At 56.1% G+C, this 18,380-nt stretch overlaps 1 protein-coding gene across 4 annotated transcripts in view; it reads left to right on the top strand.

Annotated features, from left to right (window-relative positions):
* The window catches only part of STIM1 (stromal interaction molecule 1), a 74,221-nt gene that overhangs the window by 29,765 nt on the left and 26,076 nt on the right, over positions 1–18,380 (top strand). For 3 of the 4 annotated variants that reach the window (XM_059493487.1, XM_059493485.1, XM_059493486.1), the window contains exons 3-7: positions 1,651–1,765; positions 6,670–6,781; positions 7,556–7,671; positions 13,071–13,248; positions 17,753–17,930. In XM_059493487.1, the coding sequence (XP_059349470.1) occupies positions 1,651–1,765; positions 6,670–6,781; positions 7,556–7,671; positions 13,071–13,248; positions 17,753–17,930 (699 nt within the window). The remainder of the gene's footprint in view (positions 1–1,650; positions 1,766–6,669; positions 6,782–7,555; positions 7,672–13,070; positions 13,249–17,752; positions 17,931–18,380) is intronic. The other variant, XM_059493488.1, reaches the window with a different exon arrangement.

The raw sequence follows: 18,380 nt of genomic DNA, 5'->3' as shown, positions 1-18,380 counted from the left end.
GTGGGCTCAGCCCAGCTCCCCCAGCCCCAGTCTGCATCCTCTCCCTGCTCATTTATCAGGACATCCCCCAGCCCAGCTGCGTCCCCTGCGCCGAGTCCTTGGGTTTGTTCTGGCCCCCGTGAGCCCAAGGGAAGCTGAGGGATCACCTTTCCTTTCTGTGCACCCGAGCTAAATATACAGAGCAGCAGCTGACTGTGCTGTGGTGGGAGCTGGGGCTGGAGCAGGGCCGGTGACATTGGTGACATCAGTGACATTGGTGACATTGCCATGTTCCCACTCGGTCACGGCGGCACCCACGGGGACAGGGCTTGGCACAGCTGGAGCCCCGAGGCTCAACCCCTGCAGAGACAGACATTTTCCCAAATTCTCTCATTTTCCACATTTCTCCAAATTGTCCCATTCTCCACATTTCCCCAAATTCTCCAGTTTCCACATTTCTTCACATTCTCCCACTTTTCCACATTTCCCCACATTCTCCCATTCTCCCCATTTCCCCAATTCTCCAGTTTCCCCATTTCCCCAATTCTCCAGTTTCCACATTTCCCCATATTCTCCCATTTTCCACATTTCCCCAAATTGTCCAGTTTTCACATTTCCCCAGTTATCCAGTTTCCCATTCCCCACATTTCCCCACATTTTCCATTTTCCTGTGTTCTGGGGGGCAGGAATTGCCCTGGCAGCCTTTGGGCAGCAGGGCAGAGCCCCAGGCTGGAGCTGCCTCCCTGGCTTTGCAGAGAGCCTGGGATCCAAAGCTGCCCAGATCTCCTTTCTGCCCTGTATGATGTAAAAACACCATCTATGGCTCTAAGGTGTTTTTTGGGTGTGGGTATCATCCTGTAGCACGTGGAAGAGCCCAGGGATGAAGCTGTCTGTGTGGGGATCATGTCCTGGGGAGTGGGAATGTGGAATTATCCTTGAACTTGGTTCCACCTGTTGGGCACTGGAGTGTGAGTGGTTCTCTGTCTGCTGGTGGATTTTACAGCCTGGTTTGGGTTGGGAGTGATCTCACAGTCCATCCAGTGCCACCCCTGCCATGGCAGGGACACTGTCCCCAATGTCCAACCTGGCCCTGGGTGTCCAACCTGGCCCTGGGCACTGCCAGGGATGCAGGGCAGCCCCAGCTGCTCTGGGCCCCCACTGAGCTGGGATACATAGATTTATTTCTATTTTTCAGTGGAACTGCCTCCCCTCCTGCCCATGGCATTTGTTCCAGCTTGTATTTGAAGGTGCAGGTCTAATCCAGTAATAATTCTTGGGTTCTTACTCCAGTGACATAAAGCTGGCTCCATTGTACCTCTTAGGTGAATTTTTGGTGTTACTATAATTCAAAGAAATGTCTGGAATCCCAAGACCAAAGGTTTTAGTTAATTGTCCCTTCTCCATTATGAATGAATTTAATGTATTTGCTTTCTAAATATTTCGTAGCTGGTTTTCCCAGGAACAGAGATATTCAGGGGTACAGCAGGGAATATACTTGTATCTGTATAAAAGATAGATATATGTATCTAGTATATCCATTATGTTTATGGGGTTTTTTGAATTTAGATTTGCTATGACTTTCCCATCTATTACTCTTCAGAATTTTTTTATGCTCCTCATCTCCCTGAAAGATGAACCAAAGCTTAATCTTACTGTTAATTCCTCTCCTAGTTCTTGAGGGAAGACTTGAATTACCATGACCCAGCAGTCAAGCACAGCACTTTCCATGGAGAGGACAAGCTCATCAGTGTGGAGGACCTCTGGAAGGCCTGGAAAACATCAGAAGGTAAAAAGGGGCAAAAAGCCAAGAAATCCTTTCCCAAGAGTGCCAGACAGTTTGGATTTCAGATGCCCTGGGCAGGGTGTGCATCTCAGGACGATTGTGCTGCTTTTCCTCCCTTGTACCAGGCCTTGTGCCCTTCCAGCTCCCTTTTTGAGGTGTGGATTCCAAGGATTTCCTCAGGATTGATCCTTACAAACTGTTCCTGCTGCACCTGAGGGTGGCCACCAAAGGATCAGTTCTTGTTTTGTTCTTCTGCCCTGGAAATATGTGTAAAATACAGCCAAATTCAGGTTCTTCACATACCCAGTTCCAGACGGAATTGTAATGGAGTGATTTATCCTAAATATTCAGTAGATATCCTAAATATTCAGTAGAGCTGCTTGGGAGCTTTTCTGCAGGTTGTGTTTTCCTTAAAAGAAATGTTTTTAACCTGAAAAGCTCCTTCACAGTGAAAAGAAGGGACAGTAAAATCCAGGAAGTGTCATAAGTACAGTCCATGTGGAAATAACTTTTAGCTGTTCCAAAATGCTATTATTTATCCCAGCACCCAGGGAGGTGGTGGGAGTTCAGCCTCTGCTGAGAAACTTCCTGAAATCCTGGGAATCTTGGAACAAACTTTAAGATTGGCAAGTGCTTCCCCAGTGCGTTCACACAGAATTCCACAGAAATCATTAATCCAGTTTTTTTAATTCTCCTCATCTCTAAAAGAGGAGTTCTGTCTATGTCCATTCCTTGAAATACTGGATGTTAATCTTCTAATCAGTTCACCAGCCACAGAAATTTCAGTTTCTCATTTGTGTCCTGTTGGTGTTTGACTTTTCTTCCTTAAATTCCTGTGGTGGGATGTGCTCTGTGTTTCAGAGCTGTGGGCGCAGCTGCAGGGAGTGCAGCAGCCCCTCCCATTCCCAGGAGCACTGAGTGAGGTGCAGCATCTGCAGCAGGGATTGGAAACACAGTGGAGAGGAGAAGCTGCAGGGAGAGCTCAGAGCCCCTGGCAGGGCCTGCAGGGGCTCCAGCAGAGCTGCAGAGGGACTGGGGACAAGGCCTGCAGGGACAGCACCCAGGGAATGGCTGCCAGTGCCAGAGGGCAGGGCTGGGTGGGATCTTGGCAATGAGGAATTGTTCCCTGGCAGGGTGGGCAGGGCCTGGCACAGGGTGCCCAGAGCAGCTGGGGCTGCCCCTGCACCCCTGGCAGTGCCCAAGGCCAGGCTGGACACTGGGGACAGTGGGAGGTGTCCCTGCCATGGCAGGGGTGGCACTGGGTGGGATTTAGGGTCCCTCCAGCCCAAACCTTTCCCTGTTTCTGTGACATCCGTGTGACAATTCCAGAGCTGTGTATCCCAGACCAGACTCTCCCATGCAGCTGGACAGGGATGTGTTGACAATTCTTGTCCACATCACTCTAGGAGTGGCACAGTTGCCCAGGACAGGGAGGGAAACACATCCTGGGGGGATGTCACAGCCCTATGGATGTGGCACTTGGGACCATGGCCAGGGGTGGCCTTGGCAGTGCTGAGGGTGGTTGGACTCTGGGCTCAGAGGGATTTTCCAGCCAAAGGGGTGCTGTGATTCCATGACTGAGTCCCTGTGCCTCTTGTATGCCAGGAGTGTCTCCTGTAAGAAATATTTATCCCATTACAGGCTGTTTACACATGGCTTTGCCTGGAGTGTGTTTTGCTGTCAGCTGGGAAAGGGTAGAAATCATTAAGGGACAGAGGAGAACATCCCTTGATACTCAGCAGGCCCCTAATTGCTGAGCTGCCCTGGCTCTGTCCCTGCCCCTGGCACGCCCAGGGCCTGGCAGGGCTGCCATGGCACTGTGGGTGTCCAGTGCTGCACTCAGCTCCTGCTCTTGTTTTCCCTTTCATCATCTTTAGATGTGGCTGATAGAATGAGTGACTGGTTTCTGAAGGGTGCCCTGATGTCATGGAATCACAGAGAGTTTGGGATGGGAGTGACTCAGATCCCAGCCGGTGCCACCCCTGCCAGGCAGGGAGCCTTCCACTGTGCCAGGCTGCTCCCAGCCCCAGTGTCCAGCCTGGCCTTGGCACTGCCAGGGAAATGTGAAGCCTGATTTTGGAGTTTGAGCTGAAGTCATGAATCAGGCTTGTAGGAAAGGTCTGCTCCCTCCTGGGGGTGTGAAAGCAGCTGTGAAGGGCACTGACATCTCACCCAAGTGATGGGGTGGCTGGGCCTGTGTCATTTCTTTTCAGGGCGTTGCTTTTCCTTCCTTCCATTGCTGCTGTTCCTGGGCACATGTGGAAAGTAAAAAGATATTTCTGCCCCTGAGTTATGGCAGAAGATAAAGGCTGTGATGCCCTTACGAGGTGCTGGGTCTGAGGGATGGCACCTGGGTGAGCCTGGCTCTGCCAAAGCTGTGGAAGTGATGCCAGATCAGCCCCTGGGTGAGGAGGCAGGACAGGATCCTGCTCATCTGTGCCTGTGCTTCTCAGGGATTCTTCCCCAAAGAAACATGGCTGCACATGGAAGTGAGAGGAGCCAGGGGCTCTGGAGGATGGGGATGTGTCCTCCTGGAAGTGAGAGGAGCCAGGGGCTCTGGAGGATGGGGATGGGGATGTGGCCTCCTGGAAGTGAGAGGAGCCAGGGGCTCTGGAGGAGCACAGGGCAGCAGTGCTGCTGCCTGGGGATGTGGCCTCATGGAAGTGAGAGGAGCCCAGGGCTGGCAGTGCTGCTGCCTGGGGATGTGGCCTCATGGAAGTGAGAGGAGCCCAGGGCTGGCAGTGCTGCTGCCTGGGGATGTGGCCTCACTCCCTGTGGCAAGTGCTGGTGATGTCACCATGCAGGCCTGTGGCTTCTCCCATCCTCCCATCGTTGGCATCCTGCTGGTGCCCACAGCCACAGGTGTCACTCCATGTGTGGGACAGTGACCGTCACTGTAGGGAGGGTTGGTGGCCGCGTCTGTGCCACCCTCCACCTGGGTCACTGTGCCAGCGTCCGTGGGCATGGTACCTTCCTTTGGAGCCTTGCTATCCTTGCTTGGTGCTGGGCTCTGCCTCTGCTCCCTCAGCTTCATCAGCTTCATCATCTCTCTCAGCTTCATCCACTCAGTTAGCTCTGAGCTCACTTGTCTCTCCCAGATCCCTCATCTCTCTCATCTCTGTCATCCTCTGAGCTCCATCTCTCAGCTCTGTGAGCTCTCTCAGCTTCCTCATCTTCATCTTTCTCCTCTTCATCAGTTCAATCAGCTCTCTGAGCTTGCTCATCTCTCTCAGCTCCCCCATCTGTCACAGCTCCATCTCCCTAATCTCTCCCAGATCTCTCATCTCATTTCTCTGAGCTCCATCTCCCTCCTCTCTCTCGGCTCCTCCATGTCCCCCAGCTTCCTCATCTCTGCCAGATCTCTCATCTCATTTCTCTGAGCTCCAGCTTCCTCATCTCTCCCAGATCACCCATCCCTCCTCTCCCTCACCCCTCAGCTCCCCATGGGAGGCACTGGGCTACCTGGAGCTTGAGCAGATGTTTCTGTGCTCGTGTGCCCAGTCAGGGTTGCATTGTAGCAGAGCCAGACAGCCCTGCCAGGGCCAGGGGATGATAAATTCAAGTGCAATAAAGTCCCTTCTGTCCAATAAACACATCTGCTGTGTCCCAGGCCAGGTTGGACATGGCACTGGGACAGTGGAAGGGTCCCTGCCATGGCAGGGGTGGCACTAGGTGGGATTTAAGGTCCCTTCCAGCCCAAACCAGTCTGGGATTCTGGGATTGTGTTTGCCTTCAGAGCCTTGCTGTAAGTGCAGCACAACAAAGCAGCAAAGGCAGGAGCTTGATTTCCTAAGGTTTCCTCACTTATGGCTCCATAAATAATGCACAGATGCCTGGGGAGGAGGTTAGGGAGCAGAGTTCACCTGGTTCACTTGGGCTGCAGCACCTGCTCCACCTCCTCCCACAGATCCTTTCTCAAGCTGCTTCCGATGGGTGTTTTTTCCAGCACAGTTCCGTGAGCTTTTCTTAGTCAAAGCTCAGGGAATCCCAGAATCACAGAGGTCCCAGTTTGGGTTGGGAGGGACCTCACAGCCACCCAGTGCCACCCCAGCCATGGCAGGGACACCTCCCACTGTCCCAGGCTGCTCCAGCCCCAGTGTCCAGCCTGGCCTTGGGCACTGCCAGGGATGCAGGGGCAGCCCCAGCTCCTGTGGGCACCCTGTGCCAGGGCCTGGAGCAGGGAGTGAGGCTTTGGGAGCTGACCCCAGAATTCTGGGCCTTTGGGCACGTGCTGAGGATGAGCTTTCCCTGTTGGAGTGTGGAGGCATCAGGATCCCCTGGCTGATGGAAAGCCCAGTGATGCCAGCTTTGGGTCACCTGCCAGTGCTTTGGGGGTTGGCTCTGCCAGGGTGCCCAGCCCGAGCCCTGCTGGTGCCATGGCACGAGGTGGGGCCTCCTCTGCTCCTCTATCTGATGGCCTCATTACATGTGGTAATTTTGGGAACTGGGAGCACAGGGGCAAAGCAGCCCTGGGAAAGGTGTGTTGTGACAGAGAAAGCTCCAGGCAGCTCCCCCCATGCCATGAGGGGTCTGTGGGGGCTCAGGGGCAGCAGAACCTCAGGAGCTCCTGAGTCTGGCCCAAAATGGTCCCTCGAGGGGGAGGCTGAGGTCCTGCAGGACTACCTGGATTGTCCCAGTGCCAGAGGGCAGGGCTGGGTGGGATCTTGGCAATGAGGAATTGTTCCCTGGCAGGGTGGGCAGGCCCTGGCACAGGGTGCCCAGAGCAGCTGGGGCTGCCCCTGCACCCCTGGCAGTGCCCAAGGCCAGGCTGGACACTGGGGACCATGGGAGGTGTCCCTGCCATGGCAGGGGTGGCACTGGGTGGGCTCTGAGGTCCCTGCCAGCCCCAGGCTGTGGCTCCCTGGTGCCCATGCCCCCCATGAGCTGTGCTGTTGTGCTCTCTGCAGTGTACAACTGGACGGTGGACGAGGTGGTGCAGTGGCTCATCTCCTACGTGGAGCTGCCCCAGTATGAGGAGACCTTCCGCAAGCTGCAGCTCAGCGGCCACGCCATGCCCAGGTCAGTGCCAGGCCTGGGTCAGTGCCATGGCCAGGTCAGTGCCAGGTGCAGGTCAGTTGTGCTCTCCCTGGCAGGGTGGGCAGGCCCTGGCACAGGGTGCCCAAAGCAGCTGGGGCTGCTCCTGCATCCCTGGCAGTGCCCAAGGCCAGGCTGGACACTGGGGTTGGAGCAGCCTGGGACAGTGGGAGGTGTCCCTGCCAGGGCAGGAGTGGCACTGGGTGGGATTTAAAATCCCTCCCAAACCATTCCATGATTCCATGGAAGAGTAGCACTGGCTGTGATTCAACATAAACAGGTTTGAAAAATGTCAGTGCAGCTTTTTTGGATAAAGGTTCCTGTTGCTGGAAAAGGGCCTTTTCAGCTGACTGGGAAGGAGGGATGAACTGGGAATAAAATGAGGATGGTTTTGAGGCAGCACAGTGAGTGTCCACATCCCTTCCAAGGGAGAACTGTGGTTTGTAGTCTGTGACACAGGATGTAAAGCCAATGAAGATTTGGTTAAAAAACACTTAATAGTGATTGGTAGGACACCAAAAGATGGGTTTTGATGGGATGTCAGTTCCTCATGCTGTCAGGTAATGAATTAGGCCTGGCCCTGGTTTTTCCTGCTCTCTCCCAGTCCTAGAAATGCTGCTGCAAATTGTCTGGTTAGAGACAACAGCAGTGAGGGATCTGCCCTGGTAGCAGGGAGCTCCAGGCCCTGCTGTGCATCTCCCTGATGCCTGCTGGCCCTGGTGGCTGCACCCACAGCAGTTTTTGTCCCCTGTTGTGCAGGCTGGCAGTGAACAACGCCACCATGATGGGCACGGTGCTGAAGATGACCGACCGCAGCCACCGGCAGAAGCTGCAGCTCAAGGCTCTGGACACGGTGCTCTTTGGGCCTCCTCTGTGTGAGTACCCAACCCCACCTGCCAGCCCTGGGAACCACCCCCAGGGCCACCAGAGCCACTTCTGGGTGACACAGAGTGCTCAGCACAGCCTCACCAGGGGAGTCATCCCAGCACAGATACCCTGGAGCAGGAATGGTTGGTCCTGGCTTTGTGGGAGCAGCTCTGTAGCCTGGAGCATCCTGAGCTGGCATTCCCAGTCTCTGCTGGGATCTCCTGTGTCCACAGGGTAAAACCTGCTGCCCCTCTGTATAGTGCTGGATGCAGCAATCCTGCCTGCTCCCAGGGCAGCTGCTGCCATGTCCTGGAGCTCTGTCAGCATCTCCTGGGCTTTCCTGGGGCTCCACTGTCCTGTCCTGAGGCTCTGCTGGTGACTCAGGCTGTGAACCTGCCCGCCTCTGGAGGAGGGAAGGGACAGCAGGCTGGATGGGAAGTTTAGGGTGGTGCTGGGAGGCCCGGGGCTCCTTTGATGCCTTATCAGGATCTCAAGCTCTCTGATGTGTGTCTCCACGCCCCAGGTGCTCCCTCTGGCTCCTGTCTGCTCCCTATTGAAGGTGCTTTTGTCTCTCTGCTCCTCTGGGCTTTGTGTGCAGAGGGATGGAACCTCCTCTTTCCTGCTGCCCATGCTGGGGAATTTTGGGGTCCCAGTGCTCATGGCTGGGGCATGTGTGGCCTCTCCCACCCCAGCACCCCCAAGTCCTTCTGCCCAGGGCTGCTCTCCAGCCATTCCCACCCAATCCTGGGAAGCTGCCTGAGCAGTGTGAGCCACCATGTGAGGCTTGGCAGAGCCACAGGGAGCAAATCACCAGCCTGGCTTGCACAATCAGCCATTTTTGCTCACAGTTATTGACAAGCCTCTTTTTGCACAGGCACAGTTTGGTGTTTATTTATTGCCTGTAGTAAATGTGAAGCTTTTTGATGCCTGGGCGGCTCCAGCCCAGCAACTCCTGTGCTGGGGGCAGAACTTTTGCAGAATTGTTGTGCTGTGTAAAGGGCAGAGTGAATGGCTTGTACTGGCTGGGAATTAATGGCTGTTGCCACGCTGGAGCTGTTTGTTCTGCCCTGCAGCTCCCTGGCCCTGCGGCCTGGCCCTCCCTGGGCACAGAGATCAAAGTGTGCAGGGAGCCGTGGGGCTGCTCACACCCTCTCAGCTCCTGCTGGGAGCTCTCCAGGCCAGCCTGGGCTGCTGGGAGGTGTCCCTGCTCACAGCACCTCGCAGGAGGTGGAGTGGGATGAGCTTTCAGCTCCCTCCCAACCCAAACCATTCCAAGGTTCTATGTACAGGGTGTGTTAGAAGTGGAAATACACTTTAAATCTGCAGCTGAAGGAGAGATTGATCCCTTTTCAGAAGGCAAAATTGGCTGGTTTCTAGTCACCTGAATGGCTTTGTCTCCACTCAAGGGGAGAGGTTGTTTATCTAAACCAATTCCTGCAGGAATGGATTGCACAACACTTTCAGGAGCCAGCAGCAAGTGGCAGCTTGGGCAGTGCTCAGTGACCTTCCAAGCTGCAGAAGCTGCTTTACACCTCCTTCCCATGGTCAGAGGAGGTGGCTCTGGAGGGGACGTGGGCTCTGGGGGTCTCTGAGCTGCTGGCAGTGGGATGTGGTGCACAGGTGCACAGTTCAAGGGTTTGTCTCCTCCCTTGAAGCTCTGTTCACCACAGGTGTAAAAGCTTTGATAAAAGCAGCCTCAGTTGGAGCCCCAGGCCTCCTGCAGGCTCCTAAATCCAGACATGCTGCCCATGGGGATCACAGCAGGTGGATTCATTGTGCTGTTCCTGCTGCTGGGGGAAGCTTTCCCAGCCCAGGGCTCCAGGGGTGGAGGTCTGGCTCGTGGCAGAGGTTCCAGCCAGATTCCATGGCCAGTTTCCATGTGGATCTGCAGGCTCCTGCCATCCCTCCAGGTCTGGTTCCTGCTGCCAGGCTCCAGCCCTGCCATCTCCTCCAGCAAACAGGTCTGACTACTTCAGCTCTGTAATTAATCCAAGTGCAAGGGAGCGTGGTGCAATTATAATCTAAGCAACATGAGATGATTCCTTCTGTGTCTGTCCCTTTGGGGTCCTGTTCCTGTGGTTCAGGAATTGATCTGGCACAAAATAGCACAACTTCAGGTGAAACATGGAATCCCAGACTGCTTTGGGTAGGGAGGGACCCTAAATCCCACCCAGTGCCACCCCTGCCATGGCAGGGACACCTCCCACTGTCCCCAGTGTCCAGCCTGGCCTTGGGCACTGCCAGGGATGCAGGGGCAGCCCCAGCTGCTCTGGGCACCTGTGCCAGGGCCTGCCCACCCAGCCCTGCCCTCTGGCACTGGCAGCCATTCCCTGGGTGCTGTCCCTGCAGGCCTTGTCCCCAGTCCCTCTGCAGCTCTGCTGGAGCCCCTTCAGGCCCTGCCAGGGGCTCTGAGCTCTCCCTGCAGCTTCTCCTCTCCAGGTGAGCACCCCCAGCTCTCCCAGCCTGGCTCCAGCCCCTCTGGGCTCTCTCCAGCAGCTCCTGCTGCTCCTGCTGCTGGTGTCCCAGGGCTGGAGGCTCTGCAGGTGCAGCTTTGCAGCTTTTGGGACAGAACTTTCTGTAATTTGATCTCTTTCCCTGCTGCTCCTGTGCCTGGGCCGCAGACTGGGGCCACCCTCAGATTGTTCCTGTGTAGTGGATTGTGATTTAAATCCCCTGGCTTTGTCCCTGGCCCTCAGCAGGGCTGGCACAGCCTGTCCTGCACCCGTGTGGCCGTGGCTGCTCCCAGCAGCAGGCAGGCCTGGGCTCACCCTACACCTGCACAGGCTGCAGGAACAGTCACGTGCACCGTGGAAAACAGGCTTCTCCACCTTCCCCATTGCCTTCTTTTTGGAAAGGAGGGAGAGCAGGCACAGTTTTATCACAGACTGATTGTTGTGCTCAGCTGCAGGACTTGATGTCCTGCTAGGCCTGCAGCTCCGCCTGGGCTTGGTGTTTGAAATAAGTAAAATGATTGAACGAGGGGGGAAGGTCTGGAGCTGCAGGAGGGTTGGATGGGATTAGATAGCAGAAAAAAGCATCTACAATGAAGGTGAGAAAATGGAGATGCTCCCAGGGTTACAGCCCCTCTGCTCTGGGGTGCCAGGCCGAGGGGGAATGGCTGCCAGTGCCAGAGGGCAGGGCTGGGTGGGATCCTGGCAATGAGGAATTGTTCCCTGGCAGGGTGGGCAGGCCCTGGCACAGGGTGCCCAGAGCAGCTGGGGCTGCCCCTGCATCCCTGGCAGTGCCCAAGGCCAGGCTGGACACTGGGGACCATGGGAGGTGTCCCTGCCATGGCAGGGGTGGCACTGGGTGGGATTTAGGGTCCCTCCAGCCCAAACCATCCTGGTATTTCATGCTCTACATTTCCGTCCAAGCTGAGTTTTCCTCAGAGTTTCCTCATGCCCATGTCTGTCACTATAGGACACGAAATAACACGATGTGCACACACTGCTGTTCTCAAGGCAAAAAATGGACGTTTATTTTCTGACTCCACCATTTATAGATTTCTAAAAGTGACAGTGGATTGGAAGGTGACAGTGCCACCTCTCCAATGACACTGGACAAACCAACAGTCCATCCAATTTCTTTTCCTCTATAAAAGAATTCAAAACCATAAGTTATTTACGTAGACTGTGTGAGAAGGTTCGTTACAAGAATGTAAACATTAGAAGGCTTAGAAAAACTTAAAAAATCAGGGAGACGTGTCTTTGGCCAGGGCTGGTGCAGAGGAAGGATGTGTGCAGTGCTGCTGTGCTGGAGCTGAGCCCAGCTGGCACCAGGGGCAGGACAGGGACCAGCTGTGGTGGGGCTGGCAGGGCATGGCCCCAGGGGGGCAGGCAAGCAGGGCTGTGCGAGGGTGGAACACGCAGCACTCCCCAGATGGGAGCTGCAGGCATTGCCAGCATCTGCTCCCTCGGAAGAGGATGTTGTGCTGATCCATCCGGAGGGGAGCGGGGCCAGCGCTCACCTTGTTTAGTTCTGACGCCTGGAGTTACCCGGGGTGCTTGCAGGGACTGATGGATCACAGGTGCTGCTTGCCTGGCTCCTGGGCCTTGGGGAGGGCTCCTGTCCCTCTCCCTGTGAGGGGAAGCCTCTCCATCGTGGGCAGGGAGCAGCAGCCCTGTCCCCACGTGTCCATCCAGGTCAGTCCGTGCTGTGCTCTGCCTTCCCAATTTGAGTTTCCACCTCCCAGGTCCCCTCCTGTTCCCCCAGCTCTGCCAGTGGGACAGATGTGGTTTAGCTGGGGAGGGGCTTCAGCTCCTGTCTAACCCACCCCTGCCATGGCAGGGACACCTCCACAGCCTCCCTGTGCCAAGGCCTGCCCCCTCAGTACAGATATTTTTTCCCTGGATCTGGTGTGAATTGCCTGTTGTTTGTTCAAAACCAGTGGATACTGATCATTAAGTCCCAGCTCTCTGGACTGAGCTGCTCTTTCATTTGTGGCTTTTCTACCACACACTTGGTTGAGTTACAGGAAAAAAATCTGCTTGACTCATCTTTTGGGCTTTGTTTAGCACTCGAGCCCCCACTTAATTACTTTCATCCTCTCACATGCATCAACACCTTTTTTTGAATTTACTATTGAATAAGGGAATTTCCACGCTGAGTTGTGATTCTGATGGAAAGCTTGGCAGCTTGACAGTTGGACACTTGAGCTGCCCCAGCTCTGTGATCTCAGCAGTATTTTTCCAAGTGTTTATTTTGTTCTTAGTTACCTGTGCTGCCCTGTGAGATCACAGCCATTCTGGAGGGGTTCCTCTGTGCAGTTTCCACTCTGTCACTTATTGCCAGGCTAATTGGAGCTGGAAGATTTGCAATTTCACCTTTTTTGTTGTTGTTGCTGTCTCTAAATTGAATAAGTGTTGTCAAGCTTCTGGTTTCCCTGTGAAATATTGACCCAGCTCAACTTTCCCCTCAGTGAATCCTGTGCCACAATTCCTTATAGGACTGCCCTGAGTTCTCCTGTCCTGCTCTGGTGCAGCAAAGCCCTTTGGAGCTCTCCCAGTGGTCCTTTGGCCCCAGCAGTGTCTCTGGTCTCTTGCAGTGTTTTTCCAAGTGTTTATTTTGTCCTTAGTTACCTGTGCTGCCCTGTGAGATCACAGCCATTCTGGTGGGGAGTTGCTCTGTGCAGTTTCCCCTGTACCACTTACTGCCAGGCAAATTGGAGCTGGAAGATTTGGAATTTATCTTTTTTGTTGCTGTTGCTGTCTCCGAATTGAATAAATATTGTCAAGCTTCTGTTTTTCTCCTGAAACACTGAAACAGCTCAACTTTTCCCTCGGTGAATCCTGTGCCACAATTCCTTATAGGACTGCCCTGAGTTCTGCTGTCCCACCCTGGCTCTTTGGAGCCCTTTGGAGCTCTCCAGCGCTCCTTTGGCCCCAGCAGTGTCTCTGGTCTCTTGCAGTGACTCGTCACAACCACCTCAAGGACTTCATGCTGGTGGTGTCCATCGTCATCGGCGTGGGCGGCTGCTGGTTCGCCTACATCCAGAACCGCTACTCCAAGGAGCACATGAAGAAGATGATGAAGGACCTGGAGGGTCTCCACAGGGCTGAGCAGTCTCTCCATGACCTGCAGGAGAGGTAGGTTCCCATTGTCCATCCAGCTGGAGCACTCAGCTCTTCCTGCACGCTTCTGTTCCTTCAGGTTTCAGGAAATGCTGGGTTTGAGCTGTCTTTAGCTGTTTTTAGCTGTCCTGGTGCCTCACACCAGAGTCAGCCCCTTCCTGAGGGACTGGCAAAGCTGCCAGCAGCCTCTGGAGCTCAGATGGGGCCTGCCTCCTGCAGGGACTCCTGGACCAGGCTGTTCTTTCCTAGTCACAGAACCAGGGAATGCTTTGGGTTCCAAGGGGCCTTAGAGCTTGTCCAGTCCCATTCCTGCCATGCAGTCCAGCTCTTGTGGAATTTGTTATCCAAGCTTGTTTCAACTTGGCTTTTGATGGGGAAAAAGTGTGTGGGAGCAATCAGGGATTTACACATCCCCTCTTGAATTCTTGGAGCTGTGTGGGGAAGCAATACCTGAGTCGATGGGTGTTGCTTGGAAAGTGAAAAAAATACATCATTTTGGAGTATTAAACAGGAATACCTGGGCTCTTGGCATATGGATCAAAGCCTGCAGCCTCAGGAGTGGGGTCTCTGCTCACAGGAATCACTGCAGTGGTTCCAATGGAGCTACTGATGAGGGAACAGGCTCCAAGAGAGCCTCTGGACATAGGGATCTTATGGGACAGGGAAGAGCCTTCAGCCCTGGTGGTGACAAACCCGTGGGGTGCTCTGGTAATGGAATATTTTAAGGGCAGATTTAGCAAATAACAGAGCAGGATGGTGTGGGCCTTGAGCTATTTTCTGTGAGGTTTCAGTGGAATTTGGGAGGATAAACATTAACTAGGCTGCCCTGTGAGCTGATGGCTGCATTTCCAGTGCCTTCTGTGAACATGAGTTTGATGCCAGGCCAGTCACGGGGTGTGAGGAGTGCCCTGTGCAGGCACCAGGGTCCTGAGGGTGTCAGACTGCCCTGCAGACCTGCATCCAGTCAGCTTTTGGGAATCTGTGCTGTGCAGCCCCACTGTAATGGCCTAGGAGCCCATTAGAGCCTGCAGGGGTTCACCCTGCCCCTGAGTGTTGCTGGAAGGGCTCCTGTCCCCACTGAGGTGGCACCAGCTGGTGTCCCTGAGGAGAGAGCTCCCAGGTGATGGCGCCACACTGGGCACGTTCCCCTGGCACAAACCCACTCCCCCTCTGTGGTTCCAGCCCACAGCTGGTTCTACACAGTCTCGTGGAGTTTTATGTTACAGCTTGGAAACGCTCCCAAAGAAGGTTTGATTGATTTTTCCTGCATCTGGAAGGAGACAGGAATCCCTTCTCTGTGTCCATCTCTGCAGCAGCGCTGTCCAGGGCTGGGTGTCACCTCTGAGCTCCAAACTGGGAATGACACTGTGAGGAACGACCTTGGGCCCTGCTGCTGAGGGCACAGCCACGTAAACAAGTGGATGGATGTTCCTGGGAAGTTCAACTAATGCTCTAAAGCCCCTCAGGAAGAAACACAAAACCTCTGGGACTCGGCACAGCCTTGAGCCAGAGCAGCTCAGCAGGGCTTGTCCTCCACAGAGGGCACTGAGCAGGAGATCAGGGGCTGGGAGGAGATCTGGGGGCTTGAGAGGCCTCTTGAGGAGAAGTGTCCCTTCTGTTCCTCATCCTTGCCCAGAGGGGTCCAGCTGGGATCTTCAGCTGCCCCAGGAGCAGTGAAAACTCCAAACAGCCCCAGTGCTCCAGGACTTGTGGAGCAGTTGTGCTGCAGTTCTGCTCAGGGACTTCACTTTCAGAGCTTGAAGGGCCCTGCTGTGCTGGCTGGGTGAGGCTCAGTGCTGAGCAGCCCTCTGGAAGGCACGGGGTGCCTCTCCAGTGCCAGTGCTGCTGGAATGTGCTGAGCAGCTCAGACATGCTCCTGAGGAGCTGGGAACGTTCCTACCAAACCCCAGCTTTTATTCATCTCCAGAGCACCTTGGAGAACACCATGCAGCAGTGACACTTCCAGGCCATTAAGTGACTCATCAACATCATCAAGTTTTGGCACACCCTGCTGAAAGGAGTGGGCATGTCTGTTTTGGAGATGTGTGGATTGTATGGAAGCTCCTGGAATGTGAGCCCCCTGCTTGCCCAGAGCAGCTGGGGCTGCCCCTGCATCCCTGGCAGTGCCCAAGGGCAGGCTGGACACTGGGGAGCAGCCTGGCACAGTGGGAGGGGTCCCTGCCATGGCAGGGGTGGTCTCACTGCTGTTCCTGGTGCTGGGGGAGGTCTCTTCTGTTCCAGCCTGCAGGAGTGGGAGCCTCAGGCACTGCCCCAAGCCAGCTGCAGCAGCTGGGCCCTGGTGCCTGTGCATGGCCTGTCCTTGTGTGCTGCCCCTGCCCTGCTTAGCTAAAAATGACCATAACGACCCCTCAACTGTGCCCCCAAATCCCCATGGCCAGGCATGAGGGGGACACGTCACCAGTGCACTTGTGTGAGTGGACATTGGGTGTGGGGCATGGCAGGACCCAGCAGGGCGTGTGGGCTGTCCTGGTGACTGCAGGGCTGTGCCAGCCTGTGCCAGCAGGGCGTGTGGGCTGTCCTGGTGACTGCAGGGCTGTGCCAGCCTGTGCCAGCAGGGTGTGTGGGGTGTCCTGGTGACTGCAGGGCTGTGCCAGCCTGTGCCAGCAGGGCGTGTGGGCTGTCCTGGTGACTGCAGGGCTGTGCCAGCCTGTGCCAGCAGGGTGTGTGGGGTGTCCTGGTGACTGCAGGGCTGTGCCAGCCTGTGCCAGCAGGGCGTGTGGGCTGTCCTGGTGACTGCAGGGCTGTGCCAGCCTGTGCCAGCAGGGTGTGTGGGGTGTCCTGGTGACTGCAGGGCTGTGCCAGCCTGTGCCAGCAGGGCGTGTGGGCTGTCCTGGTGACTGCAGGGCTGTGCCAGCCTGTGCCAGCAGGGCGTGTGGGCTGTCCTGGTGACTGCAGGGCTGTGCCAGCCTGTGCCAGCAGGGCGTGTGGGCTGTCCTGGTGACTGCAGGGCTGTGCCAGCCTGTGCCAGCAGGGTGTGTGGGGTGTCCTGGTGACTGCAGGGCTGTGCCAGCCTGTGCCAGCAGGGCGTGTGGGCTGTCCTGGTGACTGCAGGGCTGTGCCAGCCTGTGCCACAGCAGGGTGTGTGGGGTGTCCTGGTGACTGCAGGGCTGTGCCAGCCTGTGCCAGCAGGGCGTGTGGGCTGTCCTGGTGACTGCAGGGCTGTGCCAGCCTGTGCCAGCAGGGTGTGTGGGGTGTCCTGGTGACTGCAGGGCTGTGCCAGCCTGTGCCAGCAGGGCGTGTGGGCTGTCCTGGTGACTGCAGGGCTGTGCCATCAAGGCATGTGGGCTGTCCTGGTGACTGCAGGGCTGTGCCAGCCTGTGCCAGCAGGGCCTGTCCCAGCTGGTGTCAGACACGTGTTCTCAGCTCTGCAGCAGCTCTTTGTCACTGTCATCTTCACTTTGGGACAGCTCCGTGTCTCTGTTGAATTCCCCTTGGTAATGGTCTTGGCCAATGGTGTCTGTCCCTTGGGGCAGCTCCTGGTCTCTGTTCAATGCCCCTCGTGACAGCCCCAGGTGGGTGCAGTCTCCCCAGGACAGGTGACACTCTGATCCTCTCTGAGGGTCGCTGGCCCAGCTGGTGCCCTGCCAGCCTCGCAGCCCTGCAGGGAGCCTCAGCACAGGCCAGCACCTCATGGAAGATCCCACTGATCCATGGGGATCCAGGGTTTCATTGCTGCCATCTATTCCTGCTGATTCAGTCTGTCCTGAGGAGGAATAAGAATGTCCAGGCAGGATTAGGCCATGTCTGAATTTGCAGGATTTTGTGGGAGGAACGTGGATCCATCCCACCTGATGTGCTCTGGCAGATCTTCCCCTGCTTTGCTTTATCAAAGTCTTCGCTTGGGTGAAAATACCAAAAATTGAGCTTAATTTGAGACTCATTAGAGGAAATCTGGGTGTGCTGTGGAAAATGAAGAAAATGCATCCTGAGCATTTGATAAACGAATCAAACTGAGACCAAGCAGTTGACAATTTCCTTTCTTCCCAGCCACAGTGAACTGTCTCCCTGCCATCCCCGTGGCCAGAGCAGGGCACAGAGCTGGTTTTGGTGAGCAGAGCAGTGCTGGCTCTAGTGGACAGAGTAGAGCAGAGCTGGATCTGGTGGGCACAGCAGAGGGCTGGCTCTGGAGAGCAGAACAGAGCGGGGCTGGTTTTGGTGTGCAGAGCACAGGACTGGTTCTGGTGAGCAGGGCAGGGCTATACCTGGAGGGCAGAGCAGAGCACAGGGCTGGCTTTGGTGAGCAGAGTAGGGCTGGCTCTGGTGGACAGAGCAGAGCTGGATCTGGTGGGCAGAGCACAGGACTGGTTCTGGAAGGCAGAGCAGAGCACAGGGCTGGCTCTGGAGGGCAGAGCACAGAACTGGTTTTGGTGGGCAGAGCAGAGCAGGGATGACTCTGGTGGGCAGAGCAGAGCTGGCTCTGGAGAGCAGCCCTGGTCCTGGTCCTGCAGGGTCTGGGCAGCTGGCCCAGCCCAGCCCTGTCCCTCTGTGCCTGTTGCAGGCTGCAGAAGGCGCAGGAGGAGCACCGTTCTGTGGAGGTGGAGAAGGTGCACCTGGAGAAGAAGCTGCAGGACGAGATCAGCATTGCCAAGCAGGAGGCGCACCGGCTGCGGGAGCTGCGCGAGGGCACCGAGAACGAGCTCAGCCGGCAGAAATACGCTGAGCAGGAGCTGGAGCAGGTGAGCCTCACCTGGGCAGGCACCTGCACACGCCTGCCACTGAGGGCAGTGCTGCTGCATCCCTTGGGGAGTCACAGAAACACAGAATGCTGCCTTGGGAGGGGTCTCACAGCCACCCAGTGCCACCCCTGCCATGGCAGGGACACCTCCCACTGCCCCAGGCTGCTCCAGCCCCAGTGTCCAGCCTGGCCTGGGCACTGCCAGGGATCCAGGGCAGCCCCAGCTGCTCTGCTCTCACCTGAGCAGGGCACAATCCCCATCCCTTTCCTGCTGCCCACCCTGTGGGATCAGCCCAGGGCACAGGGGCACAATCCCAGTCCCTTTCCTGCTGCCCACCCTGTGGGATCAGCCCAGGGCACAGGGGCACAATCCCCGTCCCTTTCCTGCTGCCCACACTGTGGGATCAGCCCAGGGCACAGGGGCACAATCCCCGTCCCTTTCCTGCTGCCC

Source organism: Ammospiza nelsoni, chromosome 2 (assembly GCF_027579445.1).
Source record: "Ammospiza nelsoni isolate bAmmNel1 chromosome 2, bAmmNel1.pri, whole genome shotgun sequence".
NCBI classification, from domain to species: domain Eukaryota; kingdom Metazoa; phylum Chordata; class Aves; order Passeriformes; family Passerellidae; genus Ammospiza; species Ammospiza nelsoni.
Note: the sequence above shows the minus strand (reverse complement) of the source record. Positions and strands in the feature narration are given on the sequence as shown.